Source organism: Haliotis cracherodii, unplaced genomic scaffold, assembly GCF_022045235.1.
Source record: "Haliotis cracherodii isolate W230 unplaced genomic scaffold, xgHalCrac1.p SCAF_42, whole genome shotgun sequence".
NCBI classification, from domain to species: Eukaryota; Metazoa; Mollusca; class Gastropoda; order Lepetellida; family Haliotidae; genus Haliotis; species Haliotis cracherodii.
Genome location: NW_027266300.1, coordinates 193,832 through 217,376, shown reverse-complemented (window position 1 = coordinate 217,376; position 23,545 = coordinate 193,832). Strand labels below are relative to the sequence as shown.

At 41.7% G+C, this 23,545-nt stretch overlaps 2 protein-coding genes across 2 annotated transcripts in view; one reads left to right on the top strand and one right to left on the bottom strand.

The window, feature by feature from the left end:
- The window catches only part of LOC139441616 (uncharacterized), a 49,996-nt gene extending 33,642 nt beyond the window's left edge, over positions 1-16,354 (bottom strand). The window contains exons 1-5 of the mRNA XM_071222427.1: positions 16,252-16,354; positions 14,614-14,656; positions 13,052-13,121; positions 12,509-12,776; positions 1,745-1,885 (exon numbers count right to left, since the gene is read on the bottom strand). Coding sequence (XP_071078528.1) covers positions 1,745-1,885; positions 12,509-12,776; positions 13,052-13,121; positions 14,614-14,656; positions 16,252-16,354 — 625 coding nt within the window. The remainder of the gene's footprint in view (positions 1-1,744; positions 1,886-12,508; positions 12,777-13,051; positions 13,122-14,613; positions 14,657-16,251) is intronic.
- Positions 16,355-19,648: 3,294 nt separating this feature from the next.
- Positions 19,649-22,798, top strand: LOC139441651 (uncharacterized). Its single transcript, XM_071222456.1, has 4 exons — positions 19,649-19,695; positions 21,112-21,239; positions 21,923-22,084; positions 22,575-22,798. Exons 2-4 carry the CDS (start codon positions 21,119-21,121, stop codon positions 22,796-22,798), a joined length of 507 nt encoding a protein of 168 aa, XP_071078557.1. The 5' UTR covers positions 19,649-19,695; positions 21,112-21,118.
- The last annotated feature ends 747 nt before the right edge of the window (positions 22,799-23,545 follow it).

Here is a 23,545-nt window from a genome sequence, read left to right as displayed (position 1 = left end):
AAGATTTTATCTCAGAATGCAGGAAAAGACGTTAAAGGTGTGTGACGTTTAGTTTTAGGCCAGTTAGTTTGGAGATGGGCCATTAACTTTTGAAAGCAGCAAGCCCTGTGGGCTACATAAGAATTTATTGCTCTATGTGCCAGAGCAGTGGGATACCTACCTGTGTGTTCCACCAGGGAGCAATGGGATACCTACCTGTGTGTTCCACCGGAGCAATGGGATACCTACCAGTGTGTTCCACCTGGGTATCCTGGAGCAATGGGATACCTGTGTGTTCCACCTGGGTATCCTGGAGCAATGGGATACCTACCTGTGTGTTCCACCTGGGTATCCTGGAGCAAGGGGATACCTACCTGTGTGTTCCACCAGGGAGCAGTGGGATACGTACCTGTGTGTTCCACCTGGGTATCCCGGAGCAATGGGATACCTACCTGTGTGTTCCACCGGAGCAGTGGGATACGTACCTGTGTGTTCCACCTGGGTATCCCGGAGCAATGGGATACCTACCTGTGTGTTCCACCAGGGAGCAATGGGATACCCACCTGTGTGTTTCACCGGAGCAGTGGGATACCTACCAGTGTGTTCCACCTGGGTATCCCGGAGCAATGGGATACCTACCTGTGTGTTCCACCTGGGAGCAATGGGATACCCACCTGTGTGTTTCACCGGAGCAGTGGGATACCTACCAGTGTGTTCCACCTGGGTATCCTGGAGCAATGGGATACGTACCTGTGTGTTCCACCTGGGTATCCTGGAGCAATGGGATACGTACCTGTGTGTTCCACCTGGGTATCCTGGAGCAATGGGATACCTACCTGTGTGTTCCACCGGAGCAGTGGGATACGTACCTGTGTGTTCCACCTGGGTATCCCGGAGCAATGGGATACGTACCTGTGTGTTCCACCTGGGTATCCTGGAGCAGTGGGATACGTACCTGTGTGTTCCACCTGGGTATCCTGGAGCAATGGGATACGTACCTGCGTGTTCCACCTGGGTATCCCGGAGCAATGGGATACCTACCAGTGTGTTCCACCTGGGTATCCCGGAGCAATGGGATACCTACCTGTGTGTTCCACCTGGGTATCCTGGAGCAATGGGATACCTACCTGTGTGTTCCACCGGAGCAGTGGGATACCTACCTGTGTGTTCCACCTGGGTAGCCTGGAGCAATGGGATACCTACCTGTGTGTTCCACCTGGGTATCCTGGAGCAATCAGATACCTACCTGTGTGTTCCACCGGAGCAATGGGATACGTACCTGTGTGTTCCACCTGGGTATCCTGGAGCAGTGGGATACCTACCTGTGTGTTCCACCTGGGTATCCTGGAGCAATCAGATACCTACCTGTGTGTTCCACCGGAGCAGTGGGATACCTACCTGTGTGTTCCACCTGGGTAGCCTGGAGCAATGGGATACCTACCTGTGTGTTCCACCTGGGTATCCTGGAGCAATCAGATACCTACCTGTGTGTTCCACAGGAGCAATGGGATACGTACCTGTGTGTTCCACCTGGGTATCCTGGAGCAGTGGGATACCTACCTGTGTGTTCCACCTTGGTATCCTGGAGCAGTGGGATACCTACCTGTTTGTTCCACCTGGGTATCCTGGAGCAATCAGATACCTACCTGTGTGTTCCACCGGAGCAGTGGGATACGTACCTGTGTGTTCCACCTGGGTATCCCGGAGCAATGGGATACGTACCTGTGTGTTCCACCTGGGTATCCCGGAGCAATGGGTTACCTACCTGTGTGTTCCACCTGGGTATCCCGGAGCAGTTCGATGCTTGACTCGCTGTTGTGGCTGTGCTGCTCTTCTCTCTTCCCGACAGTCGCCTCCTCCACTCCCCGCAGCCAGGCATGGATGTATGAGTCATTCTTACAGTACGCTGTAGAAACATGAAGGATATAGTCTACACCTGTCACCAAGAAAAGGCATCTCATTCAATCTGTATGCAGAATGATAAACAGAATGAAATTACAGAAAATCTAAAAAGATTAACTCAGCCTAAAATGACATTGATTTCCCATCTTCCCGAGGCAAGAGAGTTAAATGACTTTAAAAGTCCAGTTTCCACCCTTGCCGAACTAGGCTGGTATAATGGAGTTACATTTTGTCTATGAGTCTATGTATAGTCCAATCAAAATCGCACAACGAAATCGAAATCCGGTTCGTAAACTGTCGTGCAGATTTTGGTCGATTGCAGGATTTGCAAAGCATGTGCACCGCCAACTCGTCAGCAGATATTTTCCAAACCTTGTCGTGTTTTCAAGGTGCTCGCTTGATTTGATGCACTTCGCGATGTAAGACCTGTTTTATCACAATATAGATCTTGATTATCGATCAGATTGTCTTCAGCAAGGGTGGAAACTGGATTTTTATAGTCAGTTAACTCTCTTGCTTCGGGAAGATGATGATTTTCATGGAAATGACAAAAACGAAAATAATATTTCTCTGGTTTGAAGAATGAATAAGGTAGAAACTGTGCAAGGGGTGGTACTATTTTGAATTGCTCTCTCTTGCTCATTGCGCATGCACGGGCTCACACTTGTGTCTTACAGTTACTTGATGTACATGTGTATAGTATAAACAATATATTGTTTGTTCATGTTAGGATTTACTTACTTCCCGTGTTGCAGACAAAATTGTAAATTTCATAGCACATTGTTGACCATGTATATACAACTGAGTATGAATGAATTTATTAATGTCTTTGATTACATGCAAATAAATGTGACATGTATCACACAGTGTATTCCAATGTTAAGTGCGTTAGGTCTTCATTGAGTACGTAGGGGAAATGACAAAAGGTACCACAACACAACTAGGTCGACTAGATGTGCCTGAAGTCAGCTTCATAATGACACCAGATCACTTTACAATGCACAACTACATTGATCTTTCCATTGAATGGTAGTGAAATCTAATTATAATTTAACATTTCTATACTTATCCTTCATTACTCCTTATAAACCTATTCATTGGGATCGCTATTAAGTAAGAGACTTCTTTCTATAGGCATTAAGACCTATTGTGAGGTTTTACTTTCCAGTCGGGTTACAATCTGAACTGAAGTTATATTAATAAAATACCCAGGACATTATATAATATCCCAGGGATATTATATAATGTCCTGGGTATTTTATTAATATAACTTCAGTTCAGGGATATTATATAATGTCCTGGGTATTTTATTAATATAACTTCAGTTCAGATTGTAACATGTAATGAAATGTAAAATCAAATGACAAATGTTTTCTTTATATTACCGAGGATCAAACTCGCAACCTTCATATCTGTAGCCCAGTGAGTGTACCACGAGGCTACAGAGGTGTTGATAAGCCTCATTGGTTTTTAGAATGTCCTTTTCAAGATCCATACGCCAGCAACAGATATTTTACCCGCGTTTCCTAAGGTTCATGGAAAGTATGTTCGAAACATAAAACTGTTGATAAATGTTGTTTTAAGTTTATTTTTTTCGGTTTATAAGCATGGAAAACACTTTCCCTCGGTTTTGGTAGACAGAGCATGCCCTGGGGGTCGGGAAAAACCGCGGGGGCTTCGCCCCCTTGGTTTTTCCCTCTACCCAGGGCATGCTCTGTCTACCAAAACCGAGGGAAAGTGTTTTCTCCAATACTTAATGCATTCACTGCTTACCTTACGACGACTAGAAGGACAGCACAACAGCGATGGTCCTGGGTGAAGAAATAAAGTTGTTGTTCTGAAGTCCCTTTTACTGACCACCGCCACTGTCCTGTGACCTTGATGACACCTAAAGTCACCTTCTTCAAATCACTGCCTGTCTCCTAGAAAAACACACTTTTGAGGTTTCTGAAGCCAAAGTGGGGAGGCAAGTCTTGCGACGGGAACCTCCAGAAACATATTTCCGTGATTGTTCTAATAGATCAATTGCAGTGTAGAGCCATGGTAAAGGCTAACACCCTGAAATCATGAGGGTAATTCGTTCTCGGCGGATTCCGTTTGGCGATCTCATAAGCCTGAAGGATGACTGGGCGTAACCATACGGGTATGGTATTGCAACTAACTTTGGTGGTCGTGGACGTAGTATACACAGGTATAAATAACCACGTCCTGGAACAACGCCTAGTCTTGGAGTGGCGGATGAAAACTGGAACTGTTCGCACCAAGCCCAGGAGAAATTCATCTTCATCTACAGCTCCCACAATAGTCGATATTGGTGGGATGGTGAAGGAACGGTCGAGTTGGCCTGATAGTTGATTTTAACAATAAAATCCCAGCATGACCCGAGATGTACCGCTCCATGCGTCCCATGCTCAAAGCGGACCCGGATGGTGTCGATCGGATGTAGTTCGCTCACCCGTGCCGCCATAGCTTATGCCAAGAGAAATGATTGTTTCCTTAGTGAGGTCATAAAATGAGGATGCGTAGAGGGGCTCGAAGGGGGTCCTCCCAAACCACGAAGTACATGTCTCAAAAAGTCTCAAATGATCCTTATCGTTTAGTCCTCTGGGAGAGAAACGATGAACTGAACCTATAGCTTTGCTGCCCGTGCCGAATAGCCCTTTGCACTTAAACACCTTTAAAGACGAACCATGCATGCAGACGCAAACTGTCTGACTGTGGGTGAGGCAATTTGCTGTGAGGGTGGATGAGTAGGTTGGACTACTGTGGGAGGGGTAGTGGATCGTCTTCTACTAGATCCTTCTGAGCTTGACAAACTATCCTCTCGCCAGCCACCAGGACTTGACCAAAGTGAGAGCAAGATACCTTGTCTCATTGATCCCCTGTATCACCTTGGGAAGTAAAACTTGTGGCGGAAAAGCGTACGCTTTTAGCCCTTCACAAGGGATGCTGAACGTGTCCACCGCCCAAGTCTGCGGATCTGGTAATGGGGAGACAAATGTAATGAGTTGGTGGTCTAGGCAAGTAGCAAACAAGTCAATGTTTGGTTGCCCGAACTTCTGAAGCAGCAACTGAAATGCTTCTATGTGAAGTTTCCACACGGTTGGGGCCACCCTGTCTGGACACAATAAAGCATCGGCCAGAATGTTTCGACATCCAGGGATGTGCTGAACTGTGAACTGTAGTTGCAGCCGATCCACTAGATGAAAAAATCTGAATGTCTGTTGAAGTAGAGAGTGGGAGTGCATTGATCCCTGATCCAACACACCAGTCCTGTTGTCTGTGGATATCAAACAATAGTTATCATTGTGAATAATTCTAAGAATACCACCTCTATCACATCAGTGCCATAAATTCCTGTTTATGCTGAGAACCACACTATAAATTTTTATAAATTTTCAACAGACGTCCACTACACTGCCAACATATCCATAGTTGTGAGGGAAACCCTTTCCCTTGCCAGAGGCGCCACTGCGCATGCGCAAGGCGGGAATCTAGTCACTTCTTTCAACCCATACTCTCATCAACTAGATGCAGATATTTGGGGAGGTGGGAGGATTAATTCCTGATGTGATAGAGGTGGTATTCTTAGAATTATTCACAATGATAACTCTTGTTTGATAATTCTTGTGAATACCTCACCTCTATCACATCAGTGCCAGTATACACCAGAGGGACCGGTGGGTTCTGGTATCTAGCATCCCATATATATTTGGCTAGTGAAGTGGTAAAACCAAGGATTATATGCCAAAAGGGTTCTTAAACGGATGTGTCTAATAGTCTACTCACAAGACTTAGACGTATAGAATTTTCAAGGCGTCATGTGAAGGGTATATGTTTATTCCCTTGTGATACTTAGACTTTTTAGTGACATCGTTTCCTGTGATGACGTCATCTGTGACGTCACTTCCGGTGATGATGTCATCTGTGACGTCACTTCCGGTGTCACTATTCTCCCGTATCACTTATGACGTGGTTTACCGTTATGCCCTTTTGGATAGTGATATTTAACGTATCTTAACGTTTCTCCGGTGTGATGACTCCTATGACGTCACTTCCGGTGGTAGTACATTGACGTTCCTATCATGTAGATTACCGTATATCACTTAATCCTTCGATCTCTGATTTCAGTGTTGACATTTGCCCTGTTTTACTAACTCAATAGCGCAGTCCAGTAACAAAGTACAACTTACCCTGAGTTCATGAGGTACTTCTGAAATCTTATCAATATATCCGCACCCCCTATTCGGGCTGTGCTGAGACTGGGTGATATGACTGAGGGTAGCGTAATCCCGGTCGTCTGATCTACGGCTGGCCGTGCGGGAATCATGTGTTCTATAACTGTGTGATAGTGACGTAACATCTCCCTCGCTTTCTCCGCCCGTGTAACTGGACTGTGTGGCAGTATGAGATGGCGCATGCTTAGGAATTCTATCGTTTGTCAGTTCGTCTATCTTATGGCTAGAGGGTGAATGGTGTGTATTTCTGAGCATACTGCGATGCAATGTCCGTGATTCATGATCTGCCCTATGGTGTGCGTGGTAGGGAGGTAATCTATCTCTTTTATGTCCTGTGTCCTCATAATAATCAGATACAGCATAGGCTTGCATTGTCTGCTGTATGAGGAAGTACTGCAATATTCAGCCTTAGATCTCACTTAATCTCGTGCTTATCAATCCCCGTGTGTCAATCATAACAAACATTGAATTTGTTATTCTTTCCGTGAACTCATTTATGTTAAAGAAGGAACGCGGCAGAGGGTGAAGATCGTTAGTTTCTGGCCAAACTCGATGATCGACCGTACGAGGACGTTGCCGGATGCAAGTTAGAGGCTTTCTGTTTGACCGGTAAAATGTAACTGCTCCTCAACATTATTGGGAGAGTGGGATGAGCGACGGGGTCTCTTCTCCTCATAAGGTGAGACGGCGCCCTCGCGCGACACTCGCGCTCTTACCCTTTATACATCATTACAAGACATTGAATTCCGAACTCAATTTAGTTAAAAGGAGGAACGCGGCAGAGGGTGAAGATCGTTAGTTTCTGGCCAAACTCGATGATCGACCGTTCCATACCATACGTTGCCGGATGCAATTTAGAGGCACTTTCTTTTTGACCGGTAAAATGCATCTGCTCCTCAACTTTTGGGAGAGTGGGATGAGCGACGCGTTCTCTTCTCCTCATAAGGTGAGACGGCGCCCTCGCGCGACACTCGCTTGTAACCCACATGATTAATGTGGCCACCAATGGCTTAATCACTTGTTTTTACTTGATGCTCTAGTAATCTTTGTAATCAGGATTGTTGATACATGTCTTGTAGAGCTTGTCAATTTTCTCCTTTGACAGAGGCTCGCAATAGCTGCACCTTGCTTTTGTGTGCAGTTACTTGCATGATAGACATCTAGGGTGAGGGTCACCAGGTATCTGGTGTTGCCCACAGCCTTAACAGACCGGTGTCTGTCCTTGAGATGAAGATCTCATCCCACAAAACGTTTCTAACTAATTACTTACTAGAACTTCCGATCTTCTTAAACCTCCGTTCTCTGCTTGTAGAACTGCTCACTGCTTGTAGTCCTATGAAGCTTGAGTAGATGTGCTTTGTAAGTGTGGAACTCAATCACGTGTACGGATGTGCAACAAAATATTTTCCTTGTTGTCATCTGGACACACAGGAAAGAGTGACTAGATTCCCGCCTTGCGCATGCGCAGTGGCGCCTCTGGCAAGGGATAGGGTTTCCCTCACAACTATGGATATGTTGGCAGTGTAGTGGACGTCTGTTGAAAATTTATAAAAATTTATAGTGTGGTTCTCAGCATAAACAGGAATTTATGGCACTGATGTGATAGAGGTGAGGTATTCACAAGAATTATTGTGAGTTGGGCTGACTGTAGTTGATTCTGACAATGAGATATGGCCAGAATTAAAGCTTCAAACTCCAAGTTCTTTATGTGCCACTGTTGCTGAGCGCCAGACCATAGCCCTGTGGTTGTCTGGTCTCGAAGTGAGCACCTAACCCCTGAAGGGAGGCATCCACGAACAGGTTTATATTTGGGGATAACCCGAATAAAGAGACTTCTCCTAAGACCTTCAACTCTACTGTCCACCAATAGAGGTAAGGCCTTAGTTGAGCATGTAGAACGATGGCCTTGACTGGATCCTGACGCCTGATGTAAGGGTTCAGAAAACGTTGAATTGGGCGCAGTTGTGAGCGGCCCATGCTAGTTAAGTCCTGTGCCGAGGGGAGTAACCCTAGCAACCCTTGGCGAAGCATGCATGGTTGATGCAGAGCAGATGACAAGAGGCGTAGAAGCTTGCACCATCTGTCCCTCGGTACAGATAGGAGAACCTAGTCTGTCTGGAACAGGCCTCCTATGAACTGAAGCCAATAGGAAGGAGATAACTCTGACTTCGCCTTGTTGATTATCCATCCCAGTTGATATAGTAGCCGTCTGCCAGGTGAATTCCTGGTACAGTACTAATGTTGGCGTGTGTTGATGACACAGTAGATTGTCTTCTATCTACGACTCGAACCAAGTTTTTGTCAGGTGCAGATACGCAGTAATTGGCTTCATTACTCCTGTAAATAGCCATAGGGTCACTGAAATGCCAAATGGGAACACTACCCATAGGTAGTGAACCCCATTTAACTGGACCTGAGGAGTCTACAGTTGATGGATAGTTGAGACTGATCAAGGATCAAACGTATTGATGTTGATTATGAGAGGTCTCAACGTGGTGAGGCGGCAATAATGTGAACACTTCAGATAACGTTCGTTGAACATGGAGAGATTGTGGATCATTCTCATCTTGTCATGGGGACCAGGCAGATGTGAGATGTGAAACCCCGGTGTTAAGACTGGGTTGTGATCCAACTCTACAGCTCTTTTCACCAACAGTATGTCTCCAAGTGGAACTGTGGTCAACGGTAGGGTTACCTCTATATGTAGACGGAAACCGTGATGTAGTACAATGAGTACGTAATCATCCTTGAGACTTGCTTCTGCCACACCCTTTCCCACGAAGGGAATACTGGTCTTCCTTGTGAGACGCGCGTCTAGGCTTCTAACTGCCTGACCTGCCAGCCCGCTGGGATAGACTGAAAGAGACGTGCTCTAGAGTCTTGAGCTCAGTGTCATTCCAAGCATTTTGGGAACTAGGCGTGCATGTATGCGATCTGTTAATTGAACAAGGGAGTAGATGGCCAAGATTGACATAGCAAACTGCCCTTAAAATCAGAGTCATAGTTGGTATAACTCTAAAGTCTGCGTGTGATGGTAATCTCCACCAAGGCGGCCTCAAGATGAATTTTCCTGTGGTCAATCTGACGCTGTAGGAAAAACACCATAGGTTGGAAGTGATCTAATCGGATAGGGTTAACCTCTGATGATAGATCCTGATCCAGCCCAAGCATTGATGATATTGGTGGCTTAAATGACGGAGCAAATGTAAGTTTGGAGAAGTCTTCCTCCTATGACCTTCTGGTGTCCCTCTTAGTTACCCCGTTACCAGGGTAGGGCGCCACTGACACAAGATGGTCTGCTACCCAATCGGGTACTTGCACTAAGTGCCTCCTCTATCAGAAGGCTTTGATGACCAGCCCGTAGCCGCTGGCATACAAACGCTGCCCAGTGATGTACGCTGTACCAAAGAGCACATTAGGCATTTGGTATACGTTAGGCGCAGGTGTAGGCGCTAAAACTTGTACCAAAGTTGTTGGAACATCACTAAGCTGATCATGTGCCAGTTGCGTAACCAAGTACATTGTAAGCGCTTTGGTTGATGTCATGGTAAAGGCCTTGATTGGTAGAAAGAAGCTGCATTGGCCTGCGGCTGCGCTACCCCCATCAAAGCGTCTTGAGACGCTGGTGCTGGCGCCGGCATAATGCGTTGCAGATTTAGCAAATGTGGATGTCTCAGGGGGCTGAAAATTAGGAGCAGTTACGATACTCACAAAATCCTCCGGCATTGTTGATTTCGGTAGAGGGTGCACTTCTGCAGTCACAGGTACTGGCGTCATATTACCCGCTGATGATAACAGTTGGGGGTGGTAATGACGGAACCATGTTCTTCGCTATGCAGCAGTTGTGACGTTCATCTTGTCTCTCGACGGGATTGCTGCAAAATATGATTGTGAGTAACCTGCTCTTATATTGTAAAACTCGTTGGAGAGAGATTTACACAAAAATTACATTTAGAATTTGGCGAGCACATCTACGTGCATGCCGAGGAATGTGGATAAAGATCTTTGGGCGATTTTTTCCACGACAATATGTACAACGCGCAAACATAAGTCACGCAATTAAACCATTGTTGATGAAATGGTTCTGGAAGAATGCCGTAGAATTGAACAATAATCTATCGGCAAAAATACGAGTTGAAAGTGTATACAATATTTTTACATACGCAACGCAATGTAAACCAAGGCTATTTACATTAAGAGTCTGGCGAGCACATCTGCGTGCAAGCCAACCAACGTGGATGATAATCTTTGTAAGATTTTTTCCACGATAATTAGTACACTGCGCAAACATTACGCAAAGTTACACAATTAAAGAATTGTTGATGAAGTGGGACTGGAAGAAAGACGTAGAATTGGTATTAATTTATCAGCAAACATATTTTTAATGAGTTGAAAGTGTATACAATAATGTATATATATGTTATATATATATATACGTAGCTGAGAATTGTAAACAAATTGACTACCTTGGCAGGCAAACAATTGTAACACAACTCAAAATGGCAACGAACAACAAATGTGTGGCAGGGAAAAAGACAGTGTCTTTTAATGCCTAATTAATTCACATAAAACTACACAGCATGGTGAAAGTAATATGAAAAGAATACATCACCAATCGCAAATCAAATTTAGAATTGTAGATGAAAACTGAAGGTCTAAATAAATCCTAAAGGAGAGCTCCGCTGGGACACGTCCTTGCTGTAGTGCGACAAGCAGTGATGTGAAGGTGACCTTAGGTGTCATCAAGGTCACAGGACAACGGCGGTGGTCAGTAAAAGGGACTTCAGAACAACAACTTTATTTCTTCACCCAGGACCATCGCTGTTGTGCTGTCGTAAGGTAAGCAGTGAATACATTAGGGAGTAATGCAGCATAATGTGAAAAATAGATGCAAGCAGGTTTTATACTTTCTTGAGCTGCTGGAATACTTCATACTATGAGGTAATGGAATGCTTCATACTATGAGCTGTTGGAATACTTCATACTATGAGCTGTTGGAATACTTCATACTATGAGCTGATGGAATACTTCATACTATGAGGTACTGGAATACTTCATACTATGAGCTGATGGAATACTTCATACAATGAGCTGATGGAATACTTCATACTATGAGCTGATGGAATACTTCATAATATGAGGTACTGGAATACTTCATACTATGAGGTAATGGAATGCTTCATACTATGAGCTGTTGGAATACTTCATACTATGAGCTGATGGAATACTTCATACTATGAGGTAATGGAATGCTTCATACTATGAGCTGTTGGAATACTTCATACTATGAGCTGATGGAATACTTCATACTATGAGGTACTGGAATACTTCATACTATGAGCTGATGGAATACTTCATACTATGAGCTGATGGAATACTTCATACTATGAGGTGATGGAATAATTCATACTATGAGGTACTGGAATACTTCATACTATGAGCTGATGGAATACTTCATACTATGAGGTACTGGAATACTTCATACTATGAGGTACTGGAATACTTCATACTATGAGCTGATTGAATACTTCATACCATCAGCTGATGGAATACTTTGTACAATGAGCTACTGGAATACTTCATACTATGAGCTGATGGAATACTTCATACTATCAGCTGATGGAATACTTTGTACAATGAGCTACTGAAATACTTCATACTATGAGCTGATGGAATACTTCATACTATGAGTTGATGGAATACTTTATACAATGAGCTGCTGGAATACTTCATACTATGAGCTGATGGAATACTTCATACTATGAACTGATGGAATACATCATACTATGAGCTGATGGAAGATTTTGTACAATGAACTACTGGAATACTTCATACTATGAGCTGATTGAATACTTCATACTATGAGATACTTGAATACTTCATACTATGAGCTGATGGAATACTTTGTACAATGAGCTACTGGAATACTTCATACTATGAGCTGATGGAATACTTCATACTATGAGGTACTGGAATACTTCATACTATGAGCTGATGGAAGATTTTGTACAATGAACTACTGGAATACTTTATTCTATGAGCTGATGGAATACTTCAAACTATGAGGTACTGGAATACTTCATACTATGAGGTACTGGAATACTTCATACTATAAGGTACTGGAATACTTCATACTATAAGCTGATGGAATACTTTGTACAATGAGCTACTGGAATACTTCATACTATGAGGTACTGGAATACTTCATACTATAAGGTACTGGAATACTTCATACTATGAGCTGATGGAATACTTTGTACAATGAGCTGATGGAATACTTTGTACAATGAGCTGATGAAATACTTCATACTATGAGCTGATGGAATACTTCATACTATGAGCTGATTGAATACTTTGAACAATGAGCTATTGGAATCCTATGGCTTCACCTTTCTCAGCATGTTCCGGACGGTATCGGAGCAGCATTTCTGTGCACAGAACTTTCCGTGGTCTCGAGACAGCTATGGAGGTGGGTGGTCTCGAGACAGCTATGGAGGTGGGTGGTCTCCAGACGGCAGGGGTGGTGGGTGGTCTCGAGACGGCAGTGGTGGTGGGTGGTCTTGACCTTATGCTGGGACGTCTAGGGCTGGCTCTGGAAGATGACAGAGTAAGGGTCTGCGACTTCGCGATTCTCTTGAGTGACTTCTGAACAGGTTGCTGGAATGAAAAATGGTCCAAAACTTTAAGCCATTATTGCATGGTTGAAGATATAAGTGTCTTGCTTCAATACGATTACTTACAATTGTGTAAATGAGACCAACATCCTTGCTGACTCTCAAATTGCAGATGTATAAAACTTGCCCAATGCTATTGTCATATATGTAATCTGACAATAGGCAATGAAGAAAGTTATGTTTTAGATGGAAGGAACGTAGTACATCAAGAGAAAACAAAGCAGATTCCCCAGAGAAACAGAACAGTTGTCATTGTACCCGAGTGGCAGAGTTCTTTGAGGCAGGGCGTTGCTGGATTTGCTTGTCATCAATCTTCTCTGCAGCATCACTGAAACAGAAACATTGTTTAAGTTCATATTCTTGAGAACATCTACAGTGTCTACAAAGCAACATCTACAGTGTCTACAAAGCAATGTCTACAGTGTCTACAAAGCAACTTCTACTGTCTACAAAGCAATGTCGACAGTGTCTACAAAGTAGTGTCTACAAAGCAATGTCTACAGTGTCTACAAAGCAATGTCTACAGTGTCTACATAGCAACATCTACAGTGTCTACATAGAAATGTCTACAAAGCAATGTCTACAGTGTCTACAAAGTGATGTCTACAGTGTCTACAAAGCAATGTCTACAGTGTCTACAAAGCAATGTCTACAGTGTCTACAAAGCAACATCTACAGTCTCGGAAAGTGATGTCTACATTGTCTACAAAGCAATGTCTAGTGTCTACAAAGCAACATCTACACACTTGATACTGAAGAGTCAATTATTCTACTTCATACCACCACTATAATAAAGTCAGATTTTAGACATTGGTAGAAAACCTGTCATAAGATAATTTAAGCCATGTTACTGAATTAAGCAGCATTCAAACGACTTTCATGCAATGACTGAGTATTACATAAGGACCTCTGTGCCGTAAGTAAACAGCGAGCACTTCACAGCTTCACCCCTGATGTTCTACCGACAATCTTGTGTACCCTCAAGAGTCAATTACTGCTTTTGCTACTAAAGAAAGCTTATTAGTTATACATGTATTTACCCAGTCAGCTGGGTACAGCAATTCACTCTGCAGAGTTGTGGCCCTTAGCTGAACCAGGATTTAAGTGTTTGTGTCATCACCTTATATTATTACTGACCAAAGCGACAAACCTGCTCCAGATCCAACTGTTTGAGCTCAAATGTTCCACTGGAAGCCATTCATGTCTTAGGCAAATTAGCAAATTAAGTAAGCCACAGGCTTGTTTTCCAATCAAGCTATATAAATAAAAAAAATTAAAAAAACATGATTACCATTCTTTCAAAAACAGGCAAACTCTGACCTTGAATGAATTTTGTTCAGTCTCCAAGAGGCCAAATACATACAACAATCAACCATAAGGTCAAAGTCTTTGCAAATGCTCCTATTGTTTCACTCCTGTGAGACTCGTGAAGATCAGTGCTTGCTGTAAAAGGCGACAGTGTTTGTCGTAAGAGACGACTAACGGGATCGGGTGGTCAGGCTTGCTGACTTGGTTGATGCATGTCATCGTATCCCAATTGCGTGGATCGATGCTCATGATGTCAATCAGTGGATTGTCTTGTCCAGAATCAATTATTTACAGACCGCCATCATATAGCTGGAATATTGCTGAGTGCTGCGTTAAACAACAAACAAACAAACAAACACGACTGGTTCACATCGATTGGGTTCACAGGTTTGTATACAGTAACCTCTATCACCTGAATGCATTCAGCACTATGCTGTGTAATAGGTTATGGTATTTTTGGTTTTGGCTCAAAGCGCACTCGGTTGGCAGTTGTTGCTGAATGGTTCCTCTACCTGTTGGTGTTATCTCTGTGTCCGCCATCTTTCCTTGTTTGTGCTGAAAAGTGACATGCTAGAATCATTACTGAACATCCTGTGACAAACGAGTAATCTACTGAATGTCTTGCGCTCCAAATAATGAATCTGACATCAACAAACAGGATAACAATCTTACTTTCTTGTCAAAATTATTGTCTCTATAATTGTTGAGTCAAGTACTTGAAATATGAGATATCAAACATTAGTTATCATTGTTATAATTCTGATAAAAGCTACTTCTTATACATCATTGCCATAATCCTGTCAGCTGATCTTAATTAGATGTGAATAATAGTTTTCCTCCACCAATGTACAGGTGGAAAATCTCACTCCTTTCCCGATATCCCACATCCAACTAGATGTAGATCATTGGGAAGGTGGCTGGGATTACTCCTGTTACTATTAATCGATAATTCCTGCAAATACCCTTCCTCTATTACATTATTGCCGGAGTAGGCACTGGTAGGTCCTGACATCTCATTATACTAGGGCTGATGACAGCAAATCCTTAGCTATAAATATATATTTTCTAAAATAGATTATTATGTAGGATTAGAAGCCAAACAATATAGAAATTTACTTTTCATTGATGATATTAAACATAAAAAAATTTGGAATTCGTTGTCATAATAATACAGATGGATATATTTTTCAGTCAATTTGTAAAATAACTGATTATTCAGGCATTTAATAAATTTAATAAGTGAAAATTTTGAACATTTTGACTGTAAAAATATAAACACGATAAAATAAGCAATACTCAGGAGAAATATTTACTTTGTGATGCAAGTCAAAATAGTGAAATGAAAATCGCACAATTACCAAGCAAGTGACTTATCAAAACTTCGTCACCATTACAGATGCTACCCACAAAGATACCTACATTTCCTTATTATTTCCAAAACTATATTTCATTTTGTTGATCAATGTGACCATACGCTCTTATACTATAAATAAAAATGAAAAATGCGCTTACGAATGTCACAGCACAGGTCGCGAAATAGTCTAGGTTTCTGCTATATCATCCGTGTACTCACGGGAAAAACAATAACAAAGGCAACAACCAGTCCTGGGGAATTGCTTTAGATCAGTGCCCCTTTAACATAATCACCCAAATTCAAGAATCTTTAGAATCTTATGAGGTTAATTGAAATTACCAGTGATTAACTATTGGTGTGAAAAACTACCAAGTGTGCCAGATATACTCAGAATTTATTTAGAGATGCTGACTCCACACACACCAGAACAAAGTGAGGTTTCCCTGCCTGCCACAGTGGTGGAAGAAAACTATTACCCACACAACTAATGGAGGTCAGCTGACAATGAAGAAGATTTCTGTGGAAAATCTAAAAGATTTTTATGGTGTGATGACAAAATACAGGACAATGGCAATGATGTAATAGAGGTATGGTACTTATAGGAATTACTCTGAATTATTTTTTCATCCCACGATTGCAGTTCTCAATGTAAAAAGAATAACTTCAACAATATGATGGAATTAGCTTGTTAATGTGTACATGGTATCACGCCTGAATTTGTTACATTATATCAATAATCACATGTTGATAATGAATATTACAGACTGCTGCTCAAGACACGCAGACATCAACTTGCCTTGCACTCTGTCAAACAGCCCGTCTTTCTCATGATATAGCTTGTAAGACCGCTTCCATTTTGTTGAATAGGTTTTCACAGTAGGAAAGACGTTATTCATCATGGATGGCTGAAACTTTACATGGAATAACAGGGTTAGATCTAGGCTGCGTATCGTCATAATTAATGCATCAAAACTGAAAATCAGTGAAGGAACGAGACAAGGTGTTTTTTTCCTCTTTTCGATCAGTGTTTTCAGCATCATGCCTTAACTATTGTTCACAACACGATGTACCCTTTAATATAGTGCTAACACGATGTACCCTTTAATATAGCGCTAACTTGGTCATAGCGTGCGGTAGCACAAGGTTTCAAAAACTTACATTTTTAATAAGCTCAAATTTTACACTGACATGTTATTTTTGCCCATCTAAAAAAACATGATGAGTTGATCACCGCGAGCAGATAACACCGAAAATACTAGTCCGAAAAACAAATCCGAACTGAAGTATGCAATTCAATCCCATTATTATACTATCTGGTTACAAAAACATGTTCATTGTATATCTGAACTTGTGTTTGAAATATATTTTATTGATTTTATGCAAATTTGATTTAATATTGTTGACATTAATTTCGGCGAATTGAGTTTGAAGTGATCGGTTGCTAGCACAACTCAGATTACCACCATTGACGCCATGAAATGAACTTGAGTTGCCAGAGTATGGATACATGTGTTATAAATGCCATACTTTGACTAGTTAATTTCTGGGGTTTGAATTTTGAAGTTTTCTGCTGTTTTGAAATTTGAAGTGTATTATCAACATATTCTCTCAAACATAAGAATCTTGTATACCCATAGGCCAAAAAAACAGTTTCCATGATATATATCATGAGTCTACTCACATGCTTTCTCCTGAATTCTGTCACTGCAGCTGCTAATATTTCTTTCTTGGATTGTCAAAGTACCAGTAATTTGGCAACTAATTATGAAAAAAAAACAAATGAACTACTTAGTTGATGTGAACTTGAGGACTAGATACATGCACAATCTCTTGTACATGTTCAATTTGAACCTCTACACATTCAATTCTTTCAATAAAAATGGCAGATAGATATTCAATCTAACTTTCCTAAGCTTCTGTTTACTAGACCATTGTTTACTTGTGCTGTCTTTGCACTTGTCGGGACAAATCACTGAAAACTGGCATCATCATACTTAGTGGTCAGTAGAATTAAGTCCTGTTTTTGTCCAATTCGGACAACTTTTCCCTGAACCACGATACTATGGAGTTCTCTCTCTTGGCAAACTGAGAGCAAGGCCCAGCTTTTACTCGGCGCTACTAATGTAAATAATGAACTTTTATCAGTAAAATTTGCATTGTTAGATAAAATAAATGACATCTGATATAGAGAACACGAATAATCATCAAGGTTAGTGAGTGCATTTTGTTCTGTTTAGCATACATAATAAGTACCGCGATACCCCGAGGTTGCAGGCAAAATGAATAGTTGGGGAAATCCAAAATGGAACATTTTGTATAACGAAGAAATTTCAGCAGTCCCATGGAGTTTGTGTATTTAAAAACCTTTTCCAGCCGGCACAAGCATTTTTATTTTGTTGCTCACGTTATCAACCACCACTGGTACCTTTATACCTTTAGAATACACTACCACAAACTTTTCAAACACGTGAAAATACCCTATACCTTCACACCGGCGAAACAATGCCCTGTTACGTCAGGGGTCATCTAGTGTGCCTATGGTGTTGAGAGTTTTGAATATTTGTTTACTAAATATAGCCTGTGGAAGCGCATTTTAGAAAAAGCAATAGTTTATGAAAACACTTATATTTTTTTTATATTTTTTATTTCGTTTTTCTCGTAATTCAAGTGGATAAAATTGTTATAAATTGGAACTAATATACATATATTATTTTTTCGGTTCATTAATTTTCATTATTATGCACAAGAATGTAGGTTATTAGGGATAGTATATTGGCACTGAACACATCCAAATGTCATTAGTGTTAGGGTAGGTTACCCCGAACTCTATCCTTAGCCCTTGGATCCCCTTTACGATCAACCACCCTTTTACGATCATTAGGGTTAGGTACCCGTTTAGTGGCTATTATAGATTATATAGCGGCTCCTAATATTCTTCACACAAATTTAGTCCACTAGTCCTTATAATGATAACATATAGCATAACCCTTAAAAATGGCAAATTTCTACTAGTCCTTATCATACCTTAACTGTCGGGCAGTTTGGCAAGGACTACATGACTAATGCCAATTTCTAATGCTGCATTGTGTCATCACTAGCCATGCTTATTCCTCCCTCGTTCCTTACTATTATCCACATCATCCTTACAGTGTTCTCTACCACACTTCTCTGTCACAAAAATCACCTGACAAATTATTAAATACCATATCATTCATGCATACTCTCGAGTTTGACATCTGACGCCTGGAGTCGTTTTTAGTTCGCGCCATATCAGCTCATTCCTCACCAGTCGGTATCTTGTAGATTACAGAATGGGACGAGTGTGCCAAATGGCAATCGGGATCTTTCGTAAGTGTCCGTGGACTTAAGTCATGAGACACCATGCCTACCCGTAAGTGTCCGTCACCTATTCGACTCTTTTCGTTCAGTTCCATAACGTTATAGGCATGACTAGGTAAATTTGCACTAAGTTTTACAGTGTGGACGTAGCTCAGTCGGATAGCAGTCTGGCTAACAATCTGAAGGTCACGAGGTCGCGTCCGACTGATTCTTACACAAACTGGTTGCTTTTCTCTGAGACATGTGACCAAGGCAGAGATCGTCCTCACGAGAAGTTGTGGTACTGTGTTCTAAAGGTGCTCCACCACTGGTTTGCCTGACCAGTGAAAAGTCATTAGCCTACACTAAGTTTACAGGACACCATGATATGGGTTGACTATTGCTGAGATATAAACAACATTTATTCAATCACTCCATTTGTGTATTATTATGTTTCCTTTCCATTATGAACTGACTTGAGATATGACACGAGATAATCGAGGGAAACGATACGGGCGCCTGCGATCCATCAGCAGCTGATTTCTCGGGAGATTGATTAGGCCTATCTGTCTACTGGCAAAATTAGTACTCTTGAGCAATAACTTCGTTATCGCCTAAATATACTTACACTAATTGCTGTGACACATTCACTGGTTGTTGTTACTAGTCTTAGAAAAGAAAGGATGCTATCATTTCTCAGGGGCAGCTACATGAAGAAACAGAGTAAATTTGTAATACACGACTCCATGTTTGTTTTGAACGGAAATGCTTACGAACTTTTCGGTAGGAGCGATATGATTGGTCAATCGATGATACAAGGAGTAACGTGCAATCTTATTGGCCTTGAAGCAGACGACTTTTTGTTATTGCCGCAATGAAAACTCAAACATGTGCTTGACCTATAAGTCACGACATTTTACAAGTGAGTTTTGTTGTGGTCTTTATTGACTTAATACCTAATATTATTAACATGCAGTCTTATCGGAATATGGGCGTGCCCCTGGAAGCGGCATGTCCATCTGTGAACAGATCGTGTTATTTATTACCAAAATAAATTTGAAATTGGGTTGGCAAGCAAACAGTAAACATAATACAATAATCAGTAGTGACATGGTGATTTGGGTATGTTTTACAAAAATATGGTTTCTTATCAATATTTACGCGTTTCATTGAAATGAACATGGATCGGGGGGTGGGGAGGGGGGTGGGGGGGGGTGGGGGGTTGATATCAGAAGTCTAATCAATGTCAGCAATCCTTGTATAGCCGCTCCCAACTCTTAAACACAAACCTGAGTGAATTCGACGACACATTTAGTAAAGTGAAATTTTCTTTTCTTTGTTTCTTTGGCAGGCTCTTTTGTGAATTTAGTATTTAAAAAATACGAAAAGTAGATATTATAGTATTTCTTTTGCAGGATCCATTATTATAGAAATAAATAATTCGGTAATAATTTATTTTGTCTGTCATCATCTGGTATGTCTGTACGTTTGTCCATCTGACCGCCCCAAGGCCAATTTTGTTTCCGGAGCAGAACTTGAAAACCGTGAAAGTTTTTCATCCAATCTTGGTAGATCTACCCGGGGGGGGGGGGGGGGGGGGGGGGGGGGGGGGGGGGGGGGGGGCGACACCCCTGAAGCTACCGATGCTCAATATTACCTTTTAGATCACAGCAATAATAAAATAAATCAGCTTGTGGTGACTTTGTAGGTCACTTAAATTTTTCTGAAACATTTGCAAATCTAAGCTTGAACGTGGTAATAAACAGGAAAACAAGAATATGCAAACATGAATATAACAAAGGTTTCGAACAAACAGAAGAGCATGAATATTTCATATTAAAAGGCCATTGTAGAGTAACATATCAAAATATGCCGTATGACATAATATGCATACCACATACCTACTACGTTTCAAGTTTCATAGGCAAAATGGCTGGATAGGCAATGGCATTTTCCTATAGGCTATTTCTATATTGGATCAAATTATGCTAGCAAATTTGATAGATACCATTTCTGAGATCATTTGCACAAAATTTCAGCTTGTTTAGTCCATACGGGTCTCAGGGGATATGTCGAAAATACAGTTAATCTAGAGCTAAACCTTAAATGTTACGACGGGTGACAATGACGCCACAACTTCGGTTCAGGTGAGATCAAAATTGCCCATTAATAACAACTGATCAGGTATCCGTTATTCGGAGGTATGTGTTCACTATCAATGTTTAAACTGATAAACACTCGGGGTGTGGTATTTGTAGAAACATGTTGGGGTTTTGAATGGTTGACTAGATGTCATAGTGCCGATTTGTACATCCGAGTTTTCTTTCCCTGTGCACAGGTAGACCATGAACGCAGTGTGCGAGTCCCTTGACTGCCAGCACGTGCCATCCACCCCCAGCTGCCCCAGACCAGACCCAGCTGATGCCAGGGTTCCAGACGTACACTGGGGAAACAGCCCCGACATAGGTTGGTGAACCCACAAAAAATAGCAGATCAATATGAACTTTTACTCCAGATATGTCAAGATGTCATTGAATTTGGGGTGGGAGTTGCTTTTTATATAGACGTTGATGCAATTGTAGACGGAGCCTAGTCAAGCAGTATCTTCGCCTAGCGTTTGTACTCACCGCTTTTCCCACAAAGCTAGTTTTAAAGCCTTACAAGGAATAATATGTGACCTATCCAAAAACAAAACGTTTGAAGTAATAATATCTATCTATAAGATGTCAATTCATGCAGTTTGATTGGTACAACGATTTTATCTACTATATTGATGTATCTGTCTGTCTCCCTCCCACAATGAACTGGCGGAGAGTGAGTGAGTATGGTTATACGTCGCTTTTAGCAATATGCCAGCAATATCACGGCGGGGGACACCAGAAAATGGGCTTCACAAGGAATCGAACCCGGGTCTCCGGCGTGACAAGCGAAAGCTTTAACCACTAGGCTACCTGAACGCCCAGCCGGCGGAGAGGAGTGTGAACCTCCGTTTTTGAAACATACTGAAGTTGTGTGTATACTTGTGGTCCCCAGGTGCAGCCATCCCTCAAACCACCCTCCCAGAATTCTGTGTCGCGCAGCCAGTGTGTTCAAATACATGTCATTCAATTTGGATGCTACTGCTATTTTCGATAATGTTTTCTTTTCAGGTTATAAGAGTGAACTCCTGGTCCCCTCAACACCCACCAGTCCCTCGGGAAGAAGAGTCTACTACACCCAGAGGGGCGGCGGCTTGTGTGCTGACAGCAGGGGCACGTACCTGCACATAAGCCGGGTGCAGGGATGCAGACAGGTGCCTGATATTGAATTATGTAAGTCAAACATTCCCCTGTAACGTTTGAATTATTAAAAAGACATCATGAGGATTGCAGCTAAACCATTTTGAAGAATTACGCAGGTATGCCCAAAAGAATGAATGAGAGTGCATAAATATGGAATTCTGGAACGGTTCTAGAGTGAAGAAGACACTGTATATGACTTCTGTATATAAGTGTTATTCTTTCTGAGGCCAGACATTTTTATTTGTTTTTACTTATTTCTGGTCGGCGGAATAAAATAATCACTGTTTTTTCACATTTCAATTATTAAATTCGGAAATCAAGTTTAAAAGTTTACCAATAGCCATAAGCTTTAAATAAGGGACGGTGTAGGAGTCTGCAGTAGACCCTGATACAGCCAACATGTGGCTTCGCCGCATCAGCACTTCTCGATTTGATTTATCAGATATGATAGGAGTTAGTTGATAACTTTAATTCATGCAGAGGTCGTCCTGTGTAATAACTAAAGTTTCCTTCGTTACAGTCACAAGTTTTGCCGAGCAGGTCGTTCCTTATACACCAAGAGGGCAAGCGCCGGCTACCCCAGGTGAGCCACGTCGTGTGACCAATAAGACATCGCCGACTTACGAAAGGGCAAAGGTTGCGAAATCGAGACTAGCCGGTACACCTCTGTTACCGTGTTCAACATGTCACGTGAACAAAGAGAGGCAATTTAGCCTGTTCTCCGGAGATGAAATATTTGCGTAGATGGATTTAAACAGATAGTAGAGTTTCGTTGGTAGTTCCTATTCCCAAGCAATCTGTTACCTCTTTATTTGTTTTTTGTTAGATCATGTCAACATACTTTTGGAGCTTACTTAATAGTGTTTCATATTTGAATCCTGTGGAAATTCGCAAACTAAATTGTTTGTAAAGGCCGGGAACAAGTGGCGCCGGAAAACTCGTGTCGTTTCATGTTAATTCTTCCTGTTCAAAGATTAATAAATATATGTTATTGTTCACGCACTCTTCATGTGGTGGATGTGGATGTACATTGCTATCTTTTTCCTGAAATAATTCCTGGCGTTGATTCCGTAAAACACACACACACACACACACACACACACACACACACATGTAATATTGTCTTTATTGAGCATTCCTGAGGAATAGCAACTCTTGAGTGGAGAGAAGCTGACCGACAAGATAACAATGTGCATATGATGTTAGCAGTGCTGGAATGGGACGTCACTACCCATCCAAACGTCACCATGTCAACAGTGATGTCTACATTACATTATGTATAGCGCGAGAAGGAAGTTGATTGATTGATTGATCATTAAAAAGTTTTATAGGTGTTCGGGCAACTAGGCCCATTTATACCTTGCCCATATAAAGGTTTGCCAAGTACCTAGATATTTTATAAAGTATCAAAACTGCCACACGCTTTAATATAAGCGAGAATGACATTCTGAACGTCATGGTGAACAATATTCCTAGAACATAAAGTACCAG

Bases quoted from the DNA above. Each gene is read 5' to 3' on its own strand.
- LOC139441651 (XM_071222456.1), top strand. From the start codon at position 21,119: ATGAACGCAGTGTGCGAGTCCCTTGACTGCCAGCACGTGCCATCCACC. The intron at 21,240-21,922 runs GTTGGTGAACCC...TTTTCTTTTCAG, and splicing joins GGGAAACAGCCCCGACATAG to GTTATAAGAGTGAACTCCTG. The intron at 22,085-22,574 runs GTAAGTCAAACA...CCTTCGTTACAG, and splicing joins GGTGCCTGATATTGAATTAT to TCACAAGTTTTGCCGAGCAG.